The sequence below is a fragment of the Bufo gargarizans genome, chromosome 10 (assembly GCF_014858855.1).
Source record: "Bufo gargarizans isolate SCDJY-AF-19 chromosome 10, ASM1485885v1, whole genome shotgun sequence".
Lineage (NCBI taxonomy): Eukaryota > Metazoa > Chordata > Amphibia > Anura > Bufonidae > Bufo > Bufo gargarizans.
Window position 1 is genome coordinate 117,302,575 of NC_058089.1, and position 19,208 is coordinate 117,321,782.

General features: G+C 46.9%; 1 protein-coding gene across 1 annotated transcript in view; it reads right to left on the reverse strand.

Moving 5' to 3' along the window:
- ANKRD27 (ankyrin repeat domain 27) overlaps nt 1–19,208 on the reverse strand; it is a 43,294-nt gene that overhangs the window by 13,134 nt on the left and 10,952 nt on the right. The window contains 24 exon segments of the mRNA XM_044269712.1: nt 60–179; nt 3,154–3,351; nt 3,636–3,755; nt 4,075–4,119; nt 5,229–5,342; nt 5,441–5,491; nt 6,269–6,466; nt 7,367–7,459; nt 9,422–9,537; nt 10,516–10,598; nt 11,603–11,717; nt 11,720–11,729; nt 12,835–12,924; nt 14,727–14,859; nt 15,594–15,672; nt 15,977–16,098; nt 16,297–16,373; nt 17,003–17,068; nt 17,146–17,199; nt 17,828–17,887; nt 18,495–18,539; nt 18,541–18,650; nt 18,972–19,074; nt 19,076–19,129. Of these exon segments, the coding sequence (XP_044125647.1) occupies nt 60–179; nt 3,154–3,351; nt 3,636–3,755; nt 4,075–4,119; nt 5,229–5,342; nt 5,441–5,491; nt 6,269–6,466; nt 7,367–7,459; nt 9,422–9,537; nt 10,516–10,598; nt 11,603–11,717; nt 11,720–11,729; nt 12,835–12,924; nt 14,727–14,859; nt 15,594–15,672; nt 15,977–16,098; nt 16,297–16,373; nt 17,003–17,068; nt 17,146–17,199; nt 17,828–17,887; nt 18,495–18,539; nt 18,541–18,650; nt 18,972–19,074; nt 19,076–19,129 (2,256 nt within the window).

Below are 19,208 nucleotides of genomic sequence, written 5' to 3' on the forward strand. Positions count from 1 at the left end.
AACTGGTCATTGAGGAGTTATATAACTGGAGATTCCAGCAGATACCCAACATCTTCTACCTCCAGTAAGAGGGAAGTCATCTCCAGGTGGCCTGTGATGCAGGCGTAGATTAGCGGCGTGTTCCCGTTTATGTCCTTCTTGTTCTTCCCCGTGCTCAACTCCATCAGAATCTTTACCACCTGGAAAATACATTCTCTTATAATTCAGCGATCTGGGAGATTCTTAAAGTGAACATCAAGCTTTTTGTACCGCCAAGTCTCTGATCTCTAGGCAGAAGCCTCTTGGTCAGAGGTGAAGGAGTCTACGAAGTCAGAAGCAGATGTCACATGATCGCTCCTGGCTTGTCTTACCAACCCATCTTACCTAGAAAGCCTGCAACTTTCTCACCGCCCGTTCCAGTACCTTGACTGCATCTTATACAGGTCCTTCTCCAAAAATTTGCATATTGTGATAAAGTTCATTATTTTCTGTAATGTACTGATAAACATTAGACTTTCATATATTTTAGATTCATTACACACAACTGAAGTAGTTCAAGCCTTTTATTGTTTTAATATTGATGATTTTGGCATACAGCTCATGAAAACCCAAATTTCCTATCTCAAAAAATTAGCATATTTCATCCGACCAATAAAAGAAAAGTGTTTTTAATACAAAAAAAGTCAACCTTCAAATAATTATGTTCAGTTATGCACTCAATACTTGGTCGGGAATCCTTTTGCAGAAATGACTGCTTCAATGCGGCGTGGCATGGAGGCAATCAGCCTGTGGCACTGCTGAGGTGTTATGGAGGCCCAGGATGCTTCAATGCGGCGTGGCATGGAGGCAATCAGCCTGTGGCACTGCTGAGGTGTTATGGAGGCCCAGGATGCTTCAATGCGGCGTGGCATGGAGGCAATCAGCCTGTGGCACTGCTGAGGTGTTATGGAGGCCCAGGAGGCTTCGATAGCGGCCTTAAGCTCATCCAGAGTGTTGGGTCTTGCGTCTCTCAACTTTCTCTTCCCAATATCCCACAGATTCTCTATGGGGTTCAGGTCAGGAGAGTTGGCAGGCCAATTGAGCCCAGTAATACCATGGTCAGTAAACCATTTACCAGTGGTTTTGGCACTGTGAGCAGGTGCCAGGTCCTGCTGAAAAATGAAATCTCCATCTCCATAAAGCTTTTCAGCAGATGGAAGCATGAAGTGCTCCAAAATCTCCTGATAGCGGCTGCATTGACCCTGCCCTTGATAAAACACAGTGGACCAACACCAGCAGCTGACATGGCACCCCAGACCATCACTGACTGTGGGTACTTGACACTGGACTTCAGGCATTTTGGCATTTCCCTCTCCCCAGTCTTCCTCCAGACTCTGGCACCTTGATTTCCAAATGACATGCAACAGTCCAGTGCTGCTTCTCTGTAGCCCAGGTCAGGCGCTTCTGCCGCTGTTTCTGGGGAATGCGGCACCTGTAGCCCATTTCCTGCACACGCCTGTACACGGTGGCTCTGGATGTTTCTACTCCAGACTCAGTCCACTGCTTCCGCAGGTCCCCCAAGGTCTGGAATCGGTCCTTCTCCACAATCTTCCTCAGGGTCCGGTCACCTCTTCTCGTTGTGCAGCGTTTTCTGCCACACTTTTTCCTTCCCACAGACTTCCCACTGAGGGGCCTTGATGCAGCACTCTGGGAACAGCCTATTCCTTCAGACATTTCTTTCTGTGTCTTACCCTCTTGCTTGAGGGTGTCAATGATGGCCTTCTGGACAGCAGTCAGGTTGGCAGTCTTACCCATGATTGCGGTTTTGAGTAATGAACCAGGCTGGGAGTTTTTAAAAGCCTCAGGAATCTTTTGCAGGTGTTTAGAGTTAATTAGTTGATTCAGATGATTAGGTTAATAGCTCGTTTAGAGAACCTTTTCATGATATGCTAATTTTTTTAGATAGGAATTTTGGTTTTTTCATGAGCTGTAGCCAAAATCATCAATATTAAAACAATAAAAGGCTTGAACTACTTCAGTTGTGTGTAATGAATCTAAAATATATGAAAGTCTAATGTTTATCAGTACATTACAGAAAATAATGAACTTTATCACAATATGCTAATTTTTTTAGAAGGACCTGTAGATGCACTAAGGCTGGGTTCACACCTGAGCGTTTTACAGCGCGTTCCTACGCGCTGTAAAACGCTCAACAAGGAGAAACCAATGCTTCCCTATGGGAATGGTTCTCACCTGGGCGTTTTACAGCGCGTACGAACGCGCTGTAAAACGCCCGACGCTCAAAAAAGTACATGAGCGACTTTGGGCCGTTTTGACGCGCGTTTGTGGCCATAGGACACTGTAGTCAATCACACAAACGCGCGTTTACTATTACCAAAAACGCGCATAAAAATGCGCGACAAAAACGCGCGTTTGCGCAATGCTCAGGTGTGAACCCAGCCTAAAGTGATCAGGAGGCAGATGCACTTTTGTCAATATGGCCACTGCAACGGTCAGCCATACTCCTGTCACATGCACAGATAACCCATTGACATTAATGGACACCGTGTAATGCCTCACTTCCCCTGTAGTGATGCTACAGGTAAAATTAACATTTGCTAGATCACAGGAAACCAGTTTAAAAGTCTATGAAAATACAACCATTTGACGTGTTTCGGGGGTAGGCCAGTGTTGTAAGGGTATTTTACATACTTAAGTACTGATTGGTTCTGTCCCCTTAATAAATATTTCTATCACTTACCCTGTTTAAGCCTATTTATTCTCAAATCATTGAATTCACGTTAAAACAGCCACCTCTGAAATGCGTCATATGGTTGTCTTTTAATAAACATTTAAACTGGTTTCCTGATCTCCAGAGCGTTTTTTTTTTTTTTTAACTCATTTTACTCCAGCTGCCGAGGGACACTTGCTGGATCATCTTAGGGCAGTGCGCCAGGCATCCAGTGTTATCTGCCATGCTTGTCCCAGTGTTGTGCCTGTCCTTGCACAACCCCCCTTGGCGAGTGCCCGTCAGCGCCATGTATTTTGCCCCCTGCAGTACTTCACCACAGAGCACCTCTTTGTGCGTTTCTTTTCTAATTAGGCATTGTCCAAAGCGTAGAACCTACTTAGGCTCCAGCCAGCGCCCACCTTGAACATTCTTCCTGCGATTTAATTCCCAGGATTTAAACTCACCTCAAAATGTCCCTTGTGACAGGCCAGGTGCAGAGGAAGGGCCCGGTTCCCATTCTTTGCATCCACGTGGGCCCCGTGTTTCAAGAGCAGAGTCACAAGAACGGAGTGACCATTTAAGGCTGCGATATGTAGTGGTGTGAATCCATCCCGACTGGTCACATTGACCCCCAGACCATTACTGGGAATCCTGTTCAGCTTCTGAAACCCAAAATAATAATTAAAAAAAAATATATATATAAAAATCACCTTCATAGGCGAGTTATGAAGTGGGTGAGTGTTACAAGTAGAGGCCCCCTTTAGACAACCCTGGTAACAAGCTGGTCCTGTGGGGTACATTAATGGGAATGTAATGACTTACGTGCTGCCCACAGGAATCAATGACCTACTGCTTGCAGAAACTCTGCTCTTTTTTTACTGGGGGAGGGGGACATAAGTGGCGATTACCGCCATATGTAAAGTGGTTGTCCCTATAATGGACTGACCTTCTGAACAGGACCACATGTGCGGCACTGGCACAGAGGGTGACAAAACTCCTTCCCAACCAGCGAGTCTTCCAGTTCATCATCATAGTCATCCTCCACCCACTCCAAGAGGTAACGAACCTGCAGGGGCAGATAACAGACAAGGCGATACAGGCTGGGATTTTGAGAATGAGGGTCCTTCACCCCCTCCCCTCTACATAGTCATCTCCAGCAGTCCCACAGATATGAATGGATCGGCAGCGTGCATACTCGACCATCACTACATTCATATGAGGGGCACAGGACCCTCATTCTCGTGAGCGCGCAGGATCAGACCCTCACATATCAGAGACTTATCCCCTAGCCACAAGTTTACATTTTGGGACAACCCTTTTAAGACAAGTTTTCCAAGAAAATCTCCCACAGATGTCAGAGGGAGTAACACCCTTGGATGTCGTACCATTTCCAGGTCTCCATCAGAGATGGCTCGTAACAGCTTCTCCACCTGAGGAAGACAAAGAAATCATCTGATGCACAATTTACACGTCAACCCGCCACCGCCTTTCTACTGCACCACTGCAGGTAAGTGTACCCTATGGGTTCTGTAACGTGGGACATACACATTAGATCCAGCCTAGATCATTGGGGTCTGCCCAGGGACCTGATGGACAGCCCCCGCCGTCTGCAATGATCTGACTGCTTGGATTATTAATGTCCGACACTGTTGTTTCACACAAGATAAGCGGTGCCTGGGGCCTCTACTGAAATTACAAGCATAAGGGGAATGTAGTGGGATCGGAATGCTTTGTGCCGCCATATTGTGACGCACATAACTTGTGCCGCCATATTCTGATGCAATTACATTGTACAATTTTTGTATTCGCAGTGTTCGGCATGCAGGATAAATAACGGAATACTGTAATATTTCAGACATTTTTGGACACGATAATTATACTTTATTGTTTACATTTGTATATGATAGTATTTTTTTTTTTTACGTTTTATGATTTTTGGATTTTTTATTTTTTTTATTATCCCATGATTATTATGAAAAAGTGAAAATTATGTATGATCTAGTACAGGACAACTCTTGAGCAAAGCTAGAGCCAGCCCTGAACCTTACATGGATTCCCCCCCACCCCCCATGTGCTGCTCAATTGCTCTGCTATATTGATTTGAAGCCGGCAGCTCAAGGGGCATGTCCTTTCTGCTGCAGCTGGTGGCAGGTGAAAGATGTAACTGAGCATGTGCTTCCATCTCAGTGAACAGAACAGAGAAATTAGAAAAAGAACAAACAGCAGGTGGCGCTATACAGGTAGATTTCATTGAATAACTCAGTAGCTATAATTCATTTTAATTACATGCAATTACAAAAGTGCTGGTTTGAAAAATGTAGAATATTATTTGTGGGACAATCACTTCTACAATATACAATACTTCTTTATTGCAGTGTACGGTATCTGCAGCATCGTCCTTATATACTGTGTAATGGAAGTACCAAGATGGCAGGCATTGGGGGAGGCCTTCGCTTGGCCACTAACCCGCTCGGCACCACTATTGTCGGATAAAGGGAATTAGTCCTGGCTACTGTTTTCAATGGAAGTAGACATTTACATCTTTATACTTGCTTTTGACGTCATCTTGCCTGGTGGACGGTGACGAGAGGCTGGACTCGGACGAGTCTCGGCTGATGGTGTCCGCGGAGCGAGGAGGGGACTGGCTGAGGGCCTGCAACACGACCCACAATAAGACACAAGTGGAGACATGAATACGTGGGAAGGAAGCAGAGCTTGCATTCAGTGCGCTGCTGTGCAGCCGCTCCTTACCTCTGACCTCCTGCCGTCCCCCACACGTGCAGATTCCATGATGGACAGGATCTAGGTGCAAATACAAGGGCGATCAATTTGGACGCGGAGCGACTTCCACGTCACGTTAGGCCAGTGACAGGCAGACATCCAGCTAAAGGCCGTGACGACCAACATGGCCGCTTTAACAGCTCCTACAGGGTTTTAACCAAGCTTCCCCAGACTTCCAAATAGCAAATCTATCTAGTTGTACGATTATATATCCCTTCCCTATATCATTTAGTTCAAATCCACCGTTTTCTGCTTGCAGTCAGTGAATGGCAAAATTATTGCCTACCCTCTGAAGCTGGAAACCAGTACAGTACTAATACTTTACACAACTGAAGGTATGCTACAATGTGTCGAGCCTATACAATCCCCTGTGAGCTAAGCCCATCAGCAGAACTAGTCTCTCGTCTGTTACAATGTAGCAGTGCTGGTATAATGTATTAGCAAGTCTGGATACAGCAGTAACAAACCCTCAGATGTGAAAACCAGTAGGTTTTAAAGGGGTTGTGCAAGAATGGGCCATGTAAAGGGAAAATAACTCACCTGCTCCCCTCTTCCTTCTCCTCCAGGCCTGTGTTGCTCCGCTGGGCTCCCTGTCTGAAAACATCCATTTTGACATTGCCGCAGCCAATCAGTGGCCGCGAAGGTGACCATTTGGACGTTTACAGCGAAGGAAACCCAGCAGAGCATCGCAGTCCAAAGAGAGAAAAAGCATGGAGCCAGAGCCAGGAAGCAGATTCTGGCATAACCCCTTTAAGGCCCTCGGAGACTCCATAGTCTGGCACTGCCGGGACCCCTCACCTTAGAGTTCAAGGCGCACTGCAGTGGCGTCTCTTTCCTCTTGTTTGACACGTTGGGATCGGCTCCATTCTGTAGCAGCACCTCAATAATCCCCTGGTACCCCCAGCGGGCGGCGACGTGGAGCGCTGTGTCGCCCTTCTCATTACCACAATCCATTCTACAAGAGTTTACATCGTAATAGACTAAAGCCTTCACACACTGGAAGAACAGAGGTTACAGGTATCACACGCTGGTACCACGTACAGACACCCCCAGTAATACACCCCCCCCCCCCCCAATGCTATCACTTGTATCCGATCCTAAAGAAAGCTGGGTCACAATGGCTGCCTTCAGCTTCCACCGGGATCACCACCCAGCTTTCCTACACTCCCGAATGGCTAATGTACACCTAGTTATGCCAGGATACAGCCTTACTACACCATGAGGTACTGACGTTCAGGACTTGGGTAAGAGTTAATGGCAGGTCTACTAGTAATCACTCAGCTTTCCTGCACTCCAGAATACCTCCATACTGCAGTATTACTAGGCATATTTTCCTCTGAGGACTCTAGGAAAACTGAGTGACAAGCGATGAGGATACTAGCAGCCACCCAGCTTTCCCGAGCTCCGGAATGAATAATCTGCCCAGTTATTCCAGGACGCTTCCATATTGAGCTAACACTAGGCATAGGTGACATTCAGGAGTGACAGTAGTGATAAAGGCCGCACCAGTGGCCACCCAGCTTTCCCAGAAATGGGTACAACAGAGAAACAGCTATCGTGTTAACATCTCAGAAGCTTATGTTTTAGGGGATTTTATTTTAAGGGTTCAGGGGTCGTTAAAGTGTAAGCCCAATGGGTGCAAAGTGAACATAAAACTACAGAAATAGTATAACCTGCATTTGGGGAGTGATAGTAACATAAGAGTGCCACCTACAGGTCACAGGTATGTACTGCTGTAATCACAGCAAAATGGCTAACTATTCCCAGCAAGTGAGCGCTTGAAATGGGGTGGGCGACAGATATGGCGAGCACATCGCTTCATCTCCCCATAGGAATAGATTTACACCAGCAATATCTACGCTGCTCCGCCATGTTGTCCATCCTGCTCATACTTACATCCTCATGTCCATAGGTGCAGGCCAAGTGCAGCGGGGTGTTCCCATTATTATCCTGGATGTCTCTGCTCGCCTTATAATGTAACAAGAGCAGCTTAAAAAACAGGGAGAGGACACAGAAGAGATGTCAGGAAACAGGAGGACATTCAGACTTCGGCTAGATGACGCTGCGCTAAAACATTGCACCGAATGTCAGGTGTGGCAATCAGCGGAAATCTAGATCTGTCTGATCATTAGGTCCGAGTGGCTGCCCTACATTTATAATCTTAAAAAGGCGTTTTCTGAGCTATCCTGAGGAGCGGTCGTCAATATCTGATCAGTGGGGGGGGGGGGTCTGACTCCCGACACCCTGTGTTGGAAGGGGCCACAGCACTCAGCAGGCATTGCGACCCCTTTCTAGGCCAGCGAAGTCCCGTTAATCGGTCGTGTGGCCTTTCTGTAGCTCTGTACCGTTCAAATGAATGTGACTGATCTGCAATACCAAGAACAGCCACTATACAATGTGTGGGCGCTGTGCTGTAAATACTATGAAGAGACCGCAAACCTCATCCAGTGGCTGCAGCCCCTTCAAACAGCAGATCGGCGGAGGTGCCAGGAGTCGGAACCGCCACCGACAAGAACAGGTCGATATTTAACCCTCGGAAAAGCTCTTAAATGGTGCGCAGTCACATGTCACCATAAGGCCTCATGCACACGGCCGTCCTGTGCATTGGGGAGTGCAATTTGCGGCGGCCAGGACGGATTGAGACCCAATCAACTTGAATGGGTCAGTGATCCGTCCGCACCGTAAAAAACAGAACATGTTCTATTTTTATTGCGGTGCGGAGGCACGGACAGAAACACCACGGAAGCGCACAGCATTGCTGGCTTATAATGGAAGGTGGGTACCCCAGCAGCGCAGAGCATTTCAGGAGGTGGGCTGACCTTACTAGTGACTTGTCCATTCATGTGATGTTAGAAAGTACAGCAGCATGTGTGGAAGTGGGGGGCGAGGTAACAAAGGATCATCGTCCTCTAGCAGCACAGAGTACTTCAGAAAAAGACTGTGTACATCACTAAGGGGATGATCACACAACGGATTTTGAAAACGCGCGTAAAAAAATAAAAAAAATTCAGATCTGAGGTCTGTGCGGTTTTTGGCATATTTTTTTTCAGCTTCCCATTTATTCAAGTTCTGCCTCTAATTGAAATGAATAGGAGGCTTTTTAGTGTGGAAAACATGTGACAAACAGCCCCCCAAAAACGCAGTGTGAATGGACCCATAGGCCCCCTGCACACGATCAGGATTGCGTGCGGATTTGCGTGCAGAAAATCCGCACTGTAGGTCATGTACATTGTATTCTATGAGAATTTGAAATTCTCAATGCACACGATGCGGATTTTGACCTGCGGTGCGGATTTTAAAATCCGCGACATGTCAATTTTATTTTTCCTGACCGGATTTTCTTCATTCACTTAGTGAAATCTGCATGCGGAAAATCCGCACCGAATCCGCACGCAAATCCACACCAATTAATGCGGATTGACCGCACAGATTTGCCTGTGAACACCTGCGGATTTCAGTGTGGATTCTCCGCACATGAATCCTGAACGTGTGCATGTACCCATAGGCAGCAGTAAGGATGAGTTCACACGCAGCAGATCTGTGCACATGCTGCAGGTGCAAAACACTTCCATGAATTTCTGAGAGGCCTATTCCGATAAGGGTCTATTCACACATCCGTGTGCGTTTTGCGGATCCACAAAATGCGGACACCAGCAATTTTAATAGAAAATGCCTATTAGGACATGTTCTATTTTTTTTTCAGGATCAGAATTGCGCATCCGCATTTCCAGATCCGGGCAGCACGTCGTGCTGCCCCATAGAAATGGATGGGTCCGCAATTCCGTTCCGCAAAATGCGGAACGGAATTGCGGACATGTGAATGGAGCCTAAATGGAAGGGACTTTCGCAGAAATTTCTGAACAACTCTGCCGTGTGTGAATGTACGTTAACCCTTCAGCACAATTATTGTCAATGTGCACAGGACTGATGCAGAGCCAATCACCAACTTACCGCTATCTTCTGATGACCTTTCTGGCAGGCGAGGTGAAGAGGCGTCGAGCCGTGATAATCGGTGGCGTTCACCACTGCTCCTTTACAGATCAGGAGATCAATAAACTGAGACTGACCTAAAAAGATGAAAGAGGTGAATGTTTCTGCTACACATACATGGCATAGATTTCCACCATGTGAACGCCCCTTAGGTGGCAGCTCCATTCATCTTTATGGAACTGCTGGAAAGAAGGCGGGGGTAGTGCTTGGCTATCTCCATCGTCCCACAGAGATGAACGGAGCAGTAGTGGACAGGCACTGCATTCATATGGGGAGACAGGGGACTATTCTCTTGACCAGTGGGTGTCCCTGCAGTCCGGCCCCCACTGATCAGACTAGGGGTACAGTTTCAAAGTTAAAGGGGTAGTCCAGGCTTTAACCAACTGATTGCCTATCCTCAGGATAGGCAATCACTAGCCGATCAGCAGGAGTCTGACAACCTGCACCCCAGCAGTGTCCACTAAAAAGCTGTGTACTTCCGACAACAACGCTACACCAGAACAGCTGTGGTGGTGCAGGGTGCTGGACCTCTGCTGATCAGCTAGCGCTGGGCCATACCAATGCTTAATAAAAGCTGGACAACCCCTTTAAAACTTGGCAAATGTGTACAAATTATTATAGACTGGAGATTTTTCGCAGGTGTATAGGAGGAGGATGCAGAGGTCAAATAGCCCCTTCCCCCCCCCCCGTCCATAAAATATAAAAGGGTTAACCCTTTTCGTTATGCACCATTAGTCACAGATGGAGGGTCTCCCACTCAGGACCGCTGTCTATAAACCAGAGCAAAAGAGCTAGTGGACCCAATATCAGATGAAGTCCCTTGGGCCCACCAGAGGAAATTATTCTGAGGGCCCACCCAGGGAGCCCGTTTTATTAGGGGTCTATTACTGTCAGAGCTTGGGCCCATTGGAGGATCCTCTGGTGGGCCAGTCCAACCCATCAGCCACAGATCTGAATGGCTACCCTTTACTACTACAGAGGAAACGTAAGGCGGGCGACAGCCTCCATCAGAAAAGGGGGCGTCCTGATGAGACAATTAACAGGGCCTGACTTACCACAAATGGCGGCAATGTGCAGGGGGGTGTAACCGCGATCGTCTCGAGAAAGTGGAGTAACAATGGAAGTGTCATTTAACTTTCTAGGTAAAAAAAAAAAATATATATAAATAAATAGGACAGATATGCAACCATTAGGAGGAAATCATTTAGGAATAATCCTGGGATGAGCAGCTCGGGGTGTACAGGATAATGTATAATGCATTACAGGGCAGTAATGGAGAATATAAATCCACAAAGCATCATCACGCAGTCATTATGACTATGGACTGAGCTGCACACGGCGCTCCACCCTGCAATCTGCGAACCAAGACCAATACACAACTCCTGGAAATGATCAGATAATGCTAAAAAGGGGTATTCCAGGATTTTTATCGATGGCCCATCCTCAGGACAGGTAATCAATATCTGATTGGAGAAGGTACGACACCCCGCACCACCTGCCGATCAGCTGCATCAGTTCAACTCTGGAGCTGGAAATACACACCTCTGTCCATGGTGCAGTGAATGGAGCTGGTGACCATTCACATCAGTGGCAGCAGTAATCAGCTCCATACACTGAAACAGCTGATCGGCAGGGGTGCGGGGTGTCAACCAAATATCGATGGCCCATCTTGAAAACAGGCCAGCCATAACAAAATCCTGGACAAGCTCTTTAAAATTGTTGCTGAAGGAAATTTTCAGCAACTTTTAATATACTTTAGGATGTTACATAATTCCTCATCATTTGCAACATATCTGCTTGCCGTCAGTGAATCAGGACACTTGTGTACATCTACAGGCTGAAAAACTGTACAAGTCGTCTGAGCTATACTGTCATGTTACCTGGCAGTGGGGAAATTGCTAAACACTCTGACCACCAGGTGGCGCCGTGTATTGTAAGTAAATGCGCACCAGGTGGCGCCGTGTATTGTAAGTAAATGCGCACCAGGTGGCGCCGTGTATTGTAAGTAAATGCGCACCAGGTGGCGCCGTGCATTGTACGTAAATGTCAAATCTTCACCAGAGAGTTAGTTAACATCATGTAAGTGGCGGACATGCTTCATTCAGGACCCATACAATGAATAGGATATTTAATAGTCTTTACCCAGAAGCCATCTTATCACAGCTGTCGCAGGAGCAGAGTGGGTGACACATTTTTTGGACGACTTCCTCATCTGCGTCTCCCTGGTTCAGCATTTTCTCCACTTCTTCTTGATTCCAGAAGCAATGTGCTACATTGGAGAAAAATGTGAAATGGTAAATTAAAAGCAAGCAGAGGTAGGACAGGGAATAACATTTCCCTGCACTGGAGAGGACACGGCGCCTTCACCAGCGGGTGACCATGTAATGTATGAGAACCACCCTGCAGCGGCAGCTCCCTACTCCGACCTTTCATGTTTTTTTAATTAATTGAGATAAATACCTTTACTAGCGGGGGCGATGCTGCCACCCTGCCAGATTTTTTTTTAAATATCGCTCCTACGCCCCCCGCTGTGCCCCCCCCCCCCCCCTGCACTTTTCCCGCTCAGTATGCCATACTGAGCATCGGTACAGGGAGGAGGGGACGCCAGCGTTTCTCAAGGGAGTCTCATTCTCCCTGGCTGTGCCGCGATCCAATCACAGCGAAGAGCGTCACAGCCACGGAGAAAAAAAAATGCGAAAGTAAAGATATTTATCTCGATTAATAAAAAAAAAAAAAACATGAAATATCCTACTTAAAAAGGGATGAGGTCCCCATAGGCAAAATCATTTAACCCCTTGGTGCTGCAGCTATGGGCACAGATGACAGCAATTTTTTTCTGTTTTTGCATCACATTTTTTATTTTTTTTTTTGCTGACACGGCCATCTGAGGGCAGTTTTTTTGTTTTCTAGAGTCATATTTTAATGGCACCATATAATGTATTGAAAACTTTGATGTAAATGGTGTTATCTTGATTAGTTTTGTGTCGCCATATTCTGGGAGCGATAACTTTTTTTTTATTCTTCCGTTGCTGGAGATATATATATTTATATATTTATTTTTTTGGGGCAGAATGAGCTGCAGTTTGATTGATACCATAAAAAACTGGTTCCTGCATCTGGCAGCACTTAAGCTTTCAAACATGGCAGACCTGTTAGACCCCCCCAACCCCTTCTTCTGTCCAACTGACTAAATGCTGCAGTCACTGTTGTCTGTGACATCTAAGGGGCTAAATGTCCGGGATCAGAGGGTTATCTCCCATCCTGGCCATTGCAGCTGTAATACTGCAGATGGTGCGGCCTCAGCTTCTGAGCCCGCTCCATCCCTGTGACGTAAACGTGCATTGGATAGCCTACCTGACATCAATGCCACTCACCTGGAATAAGCAGTCTATGGGGGCAGAGGAGGTCCTAGACAGCAAGTTCATTCTCTGCCACAGCAGAGATTTATCACTCCCATCAGGATCCTGGAATACAAAATGCAATGATGAATTTGGAATACTTCAATATCAGAACGGTCAAAGCCAAGGTTGTGGGTGTCGAAGGCTCAGCGATTCGTGCAGGCAGTGAAGGCTAGCACCATCCAGTCCGATCCCATAGAAGAGATACTGCAGCCCAAACGACTGACCATTTCTGCTGGCTGTGGTAACAAGGTGTCAGGATACATCATAGCTGCAGAGCAGTCAGAGCGCCAACTGCCTGACCAGACTGCTGTTCACCACCACAAAGTGCCTACAGCGGACATGTGAGGGGCAGAACTGGACCACGGAGCAATGGGAGAAGACAGCCTGGTCTGATGAATCACATTACATCACGTGGACGGCCGGGTGCGTGTGCGCCTCTTACCTGGGAAAGAAATTACACAAAGCCTGATCTACGGAGGTTGCACTGAGCAACTTACAGGACTTAAAGGGGTTGTCTCATCTTGGACATTGGGGGCATATCGCCACCTCTGGGACCCGCACCTATCCCTAGAACAGAGCCCACAAGGTGCATGCGCGACCGCCCTCCATACATTCCTATGGGATTGCCAAAAATAGCCATTCCCGTCATCCCCATAGAAGCGAATAGAGCGGTGGTCGCGCTTACGCTTCCCATTCATTTCAATGGGATTCCGAAAATATTTTCAGCACTCCCATAGGAATGAATGGAAGGCGGCCGTACATGCTGTGTGCCCCATCTGTTACTTTGCAGGCTCCGTTCTAAGGACAGCGATATGCCCCCAATGTACAAGATTAGACAACCCCTTTAAAGGATCTACTGCTAAAGTTGGAGTGATTGTACCAGAGGACGCCTCAGAGGTCTTGTGGAATCCGTGCCTCAACAGGCACAAGGGGAACTACACAATATCAGGTAGCTGGTTTTAATGTTATAGATGATCGGTGTATAGCTGGATAATATAACATTACAACCCCCATCATCAGGTTCGGTTTTATGGAACGCTGCCCATTAATATTTCAGACACTGCCGTTTTCTCAGGACCATTCCTCGTGCGTCTCCTCACGTGCGCCCACTTAAAGGCAATCAATGTTATGCACTAGTATCCGGATGAAACATTCGGCTCTTTAAATATCCATTTTTGTACGAAGCTTTGCATTAAAAAGCTGCATCGTTGCCTTCATGAGTTGATTGAAAAGGAAGAGACTTCAGGCGAGTCGCCATGACCTACAAGACAGGCATGGGTGATGTCACCGTGGCCGGCTGCCAGCGGAGAGAGAAGTAATACGATAAGCGGTCGTCGTGCACCTCTGATGCCCCATATCTCTCAATGGACACGAGGACTGGACAGGAGAAATCCACCTTCCCCTCTCTTGCTTTTGGGTATTTTAAAGCTGTACGTTTCACTAGTTTATAATGTAATTGGTTTTCCGAGATATTTTTACTGATGACCCATCCTCTGGAGAGAGGCGCAGTGGCCTTCTCTCAGCTTTCCCTAGGCCAGAGACGTCAGGTTCATTGTTAACATGACCTAGGAGCCGCTCAGCCCCATTGAGGTGAATGGGGCTGAGCTGCAATACCAAACACAGCAGCTATACGATGTACGGCATTGTGCTTGGTGAGAGAAGGATGCGGTGCTACTGCGAGTGCCGATGCCTTCTAAACTAGCTGATCGGTGGGGGTCCCGGGTGTTGGACCCACACCGATCAGATACTGATGACCCCTGTTCCAGTGACTGGTAGGGCCCACGACCATGGTACGTTTGTCACCTTCCTGTGGATGGGTGGCAAGTGTCACTTGTGAGGAAACCCACAGTGTCCGTCCTACTCACAGCAGCTGCTTGGGACAGGTTCCCTTGCCGGATGTATTCAATGGCCGCCTCCACGGACGTCAGGCAGTACCCCAGCTCATCCTTGGCGGCGCTACAAAATCTGAAATTCTTGATGTAACTCAGGTTTGCCGTCCTTGTAAAACATAAAAAGGAGAAGACTTAGCTCCTGTAGAATTTACATGGGTACCATGAATTATTTTCACACCAAAAGTCCTGAAAGGCTGTCAATAGGAATATGTGTCTCCTTCCCCCTCTGGCAGCCAACAATTAGTCCCCTCTTAACTCCCAAGGAGTCTTCTCAGCTATACTGCCATGTTACTGCAGAAGCAGCTCCTTCCTGACAAATCCATGTAAACGAACCCCAAGTGGCACCATACTAGGAAAGTAAATTAATAACAGCTGCCAATATACAAGGTAGGTAAATGAACACCAGGAGGCATCACACTATGCAATAAAATAAACACCAGATGGCGCTATACTATGCAAGTAAATGAAGGCCAGGTGGCGCCATACTATGCAAGTAAATGAAGGCCAGGTGGCGCCATACTATGCAAGTAAATGAAGGCCAGGTGGAGCCATACTATGTAAGTAAATGAACGCCAGGAGATGCCATACTATGTAAGTAAATGAACGCCAGGAGATCCCATACTATGTAATTAAAAGGACACCAGGTGGCGACATACTATTTAGGTAAATGGACACCAGGTGGCCTCACACTAGTTAAGCAAATATGCTTTATTTATTTTTTTTAAGATCTATACAATAAAAGACACATTCAACGGTGGGAAATCCCTTTAGCTGGTTCTACATTTTTATGGGCTGTTCTTTCAAGTAAAAACCCTCAAAATATAAGTTGCTGATACCTACCAGTTTGGAATCTCAGTTTTTACAAGCAAGTAGAGCAGCACAGACAGAAGGTCATCGGCGCACATCGTCTCCATGTTCACTACACGAGATAAAAAAATAAATAAATAAAAAGTGCAAGAAATGGTGAAAGTCACTTCCCGACGCCACAAGAGATTAGTGCTTAATCGATGGGTTTAACCTGGGGGTGGCCAGGAAGGAACCTGATAAAATCCAATACAATTATTACGAGGATCTGTCGCCTGATTAAAGAAAAGTGACAGATCTCCTACTGAAATGAATGAGTCACATGACCAAGTCCGGTCATGTCACAGTGGCGGTCAGCTGTTAAAGTTGCATAAAGGGCGCTCAGTAATGTGAGGCACAGTCACAACAGCACCTCGTACCTCTCTGGCTGGGAGAATGCATGATGGTCTGCACCACTTTCTTCAGGCAGAGCAGCTTTTGCTGGGGGGACGTGCAGCGGTTCAGCTGACCCAAGACTCGCTTAGCACGAGGAATGTTAATACTGCAGGAGACACAAACATTCCCATTATTGCACCCGGGTCCATTAGCACCCCACTCACCAGTACAAGGCATCCAACGCACTGTAGAGATCTAACATGTAAAGGGCGTGGGCACTTTCTGCATTGCTCCAGTTTAGTTAAAGTTAAGGACCACTGGATCTGGATGGCGTTCCCCTCACATCACCTCATCTCCTCCTTACCTGAACTCGGTCTTCACGCCTATATCCTTCTGCTGCAGGTCTTGAAGGCTTCTCGTAATCTTGTTAAAGGCAGCATCCTGACAATTAAATCCAGACTAATAATTAGCAGGAGGCAGAGGAAGCCACGTTCTCCGAGGTCGGCATGGTCTCAGCTATCTGCAAGCAGGAAACACTGGAAAGACTTGAGGGGGCCAAAGCAGTAAACCAGGGCTCCAGCAGCTCCCGGCAGCCAGCCTCCCCCCCATTCAATCCTATGAATGGTAAATCCCTCTAAATTGGAAAATTCTGGTTGCCTGCAGCCCCCACATTTTTTTTCTGCTATTTTCCATAAGTCTGAATTCACACTGCATTTGCAGTATTCCTTTGACGCATGCGCAAGTCAAACAAATCCATATGTCACTATTCACCAGGCAGACGCCTTCCTAACCGATATATTTATAGAATAGCGTGAGAGGACTTTCAGACATGTACCTCCAAAGTACACTGCAGTGTGAACAGAGCCCTATAGGTCAGTAACGCTTCTGATCTGCGCTTTACAGAGATGCATTATGGGCAATTACTAACATTATCAGGAGCTCTCCCTTTATAGGCAATAAAGCTGCAAGGAAATGAGGCGGTCTGTATTCTGCTGACGGTACTTGATGTCATACACACCAGGGCTTCACAGCAAGGGCTCTCATTACTGTTTCTGCAGTTCGTCACTTACCTCACTCGCCTCGATGGTCCCCACTTGCTTGAAGATGAGATCGTAGATGCCGTGGTGAATGTACATCTGCACAGAAAGAGAGTGTGAGCGACGGGCAAAGACTTATTATCCATAGGCAACAGGGTCACCGATAATCCCGTTACCTCCACTGCTTGCTTCATCAGATTCATCTGAGTTTCTTGCTTGGCAATGGTTCTCTGAAACGAAAGAAAAAGCCTCAGAAATAACCAGCAATGTAAACGGACGAAGGCGACAGAGCGTCCTCTGATGGCCAAGAACGCACCTAACACATCCTGCCTTTAACTGCCTGCGTCAGGAAGCAGCGCGACAAGTCTTGCTACTTGGTTTTATATCACCGTTAAAAGGGCTCAAAGATGTGCACATTCACGCCGCCCTCTCCACTGTTTATTTCCATATTGATGACCCGTCCTGAAGATAGTTCATCAATATTAAATCGGTGGGGGTCAGACTCCAATCAGCCATCTGAACAGGCAGAGGCGCTCTTGTGAGTATCACACCCTCTTCCTAAGGGCTCTTGCACACGACTGTATGCCCTCCGAGACATACGGTCCGTGAGCGGCATTGATAGTGCGCACGGGAGTACACAGCATCATAGATTACAATGATGCTGTGCACGTCGGGCCGTCCCCGGGGCTATTGTCCTGCACTCATAAGATCAGCGCCGCTGCCTTCAAAAACTGCTGATCGGCGGGGGTCCGATTCCCACTGATGACTTATCCTGAGGAGAGGTCATCAGTAAAAAACATAAAATAAAAAAAATCTATGAAAACCCCTTTTAATATGACAGGAAGTAGGAACTCTTACCAAGTGTGAATCGCGTAGTAGATGCTGAAGACATTTTGTATACAGAGCGTTGACAGAATCCTAGGAAGGAGAGAAAAAAATAAAATTTAATGTATTAAATTTACGCCCTGAGCACCTTGCAGGCAGCTTCCCCCGCTGCTGGAGACCACTCAACCTAACCTGTGCAGTTCTGCTTCTTGTTTTATATTTTCCTCACCCGTCTCTAGATTTTGTGCCTGCTGTAGAAATTTGTAGACCCTCATATGATTTAGGCATGATGAGGGAACGGTCTACGGGCACCGTTAGATACCACTGCCAATGTATCTCGGGTAATCTCTAAATCTGGCAGTCGGGAGAGTGACTGAGCATTCATGTCCACCAGCACTCTGCTCATCTAGTGGACGTACACATTATTACACATTTCCAACACCAGGTGGTGCCATACTATAAGCAAGTGTTCTAACGCTTCCAGGGATCCTTTTTTTTATTTTTATGCAGACCTCATTAATATAGCACCTTGAAGGGATGCCAGGCCTAGAAGGGACATATCCCTCTTTGTCGTGGCTTGAAGCCACCGGCCTACGAACTGCAGCGCATCCCTCCATTGAAGACAGAGGCACCACAATTCCACCGTGTGAACAGGCTCTTATTGAGGACCCTGACGAGAGGATGGAAGGTGATCGCTCACTATGTAATGTCGTAGATTCTTCCTCTCGTGCACTTTGAACGCAGCTGCGGAAAGAGGTAACGCTTCTGTCAAATTTATCCACGTGTTTCCCTAGGAATTCCTTCACGTCGTCTATGTTCTTTAAAGTGCAGGCAGCGGACGGGACGGCAGCTTCTTCTAGAATACATGAGTGAGAGAGCATCCATTACAATAGACATGGGGGCTACAGAGAGAAACTGATCACAGGGGTCTTTGACCAACAGACTTGAGGTAACTACACCCGTATTTTACATTCACCCCAAATCTATATACTCCTCTACGTAATATACACCATATACGGCTGAAAAACCCATACATCCTTATTCCACACACACCCCTATAAACATACAACAGATATACCCACACAACCTCCAAGCCATAGATGCCCTTAGATCCACACCTCACCCACGCCACACACATCCCTATACCCATAGTCATGCAGAAGTCCCACTGTTATACCTGGATTCTCATCTTTTTCTAAGGGTTGGGAAATACACAGGATACTAAAACTTTCTTCTTTCTCATTGTAGAACGTCTCCTCGAACAGAACGGATACAGAGAGCGAATATCCGAAAACCGGCTCCAAGTTTAACCAGATTTCCCTGAATGAAAATCTCCTGAAAGAAGATGGAGATGGCTGAGTACATCGCTCGGCTCTCTGCCTCTCTCCCATAGACTTTGAGCGGTGCGGCAGTG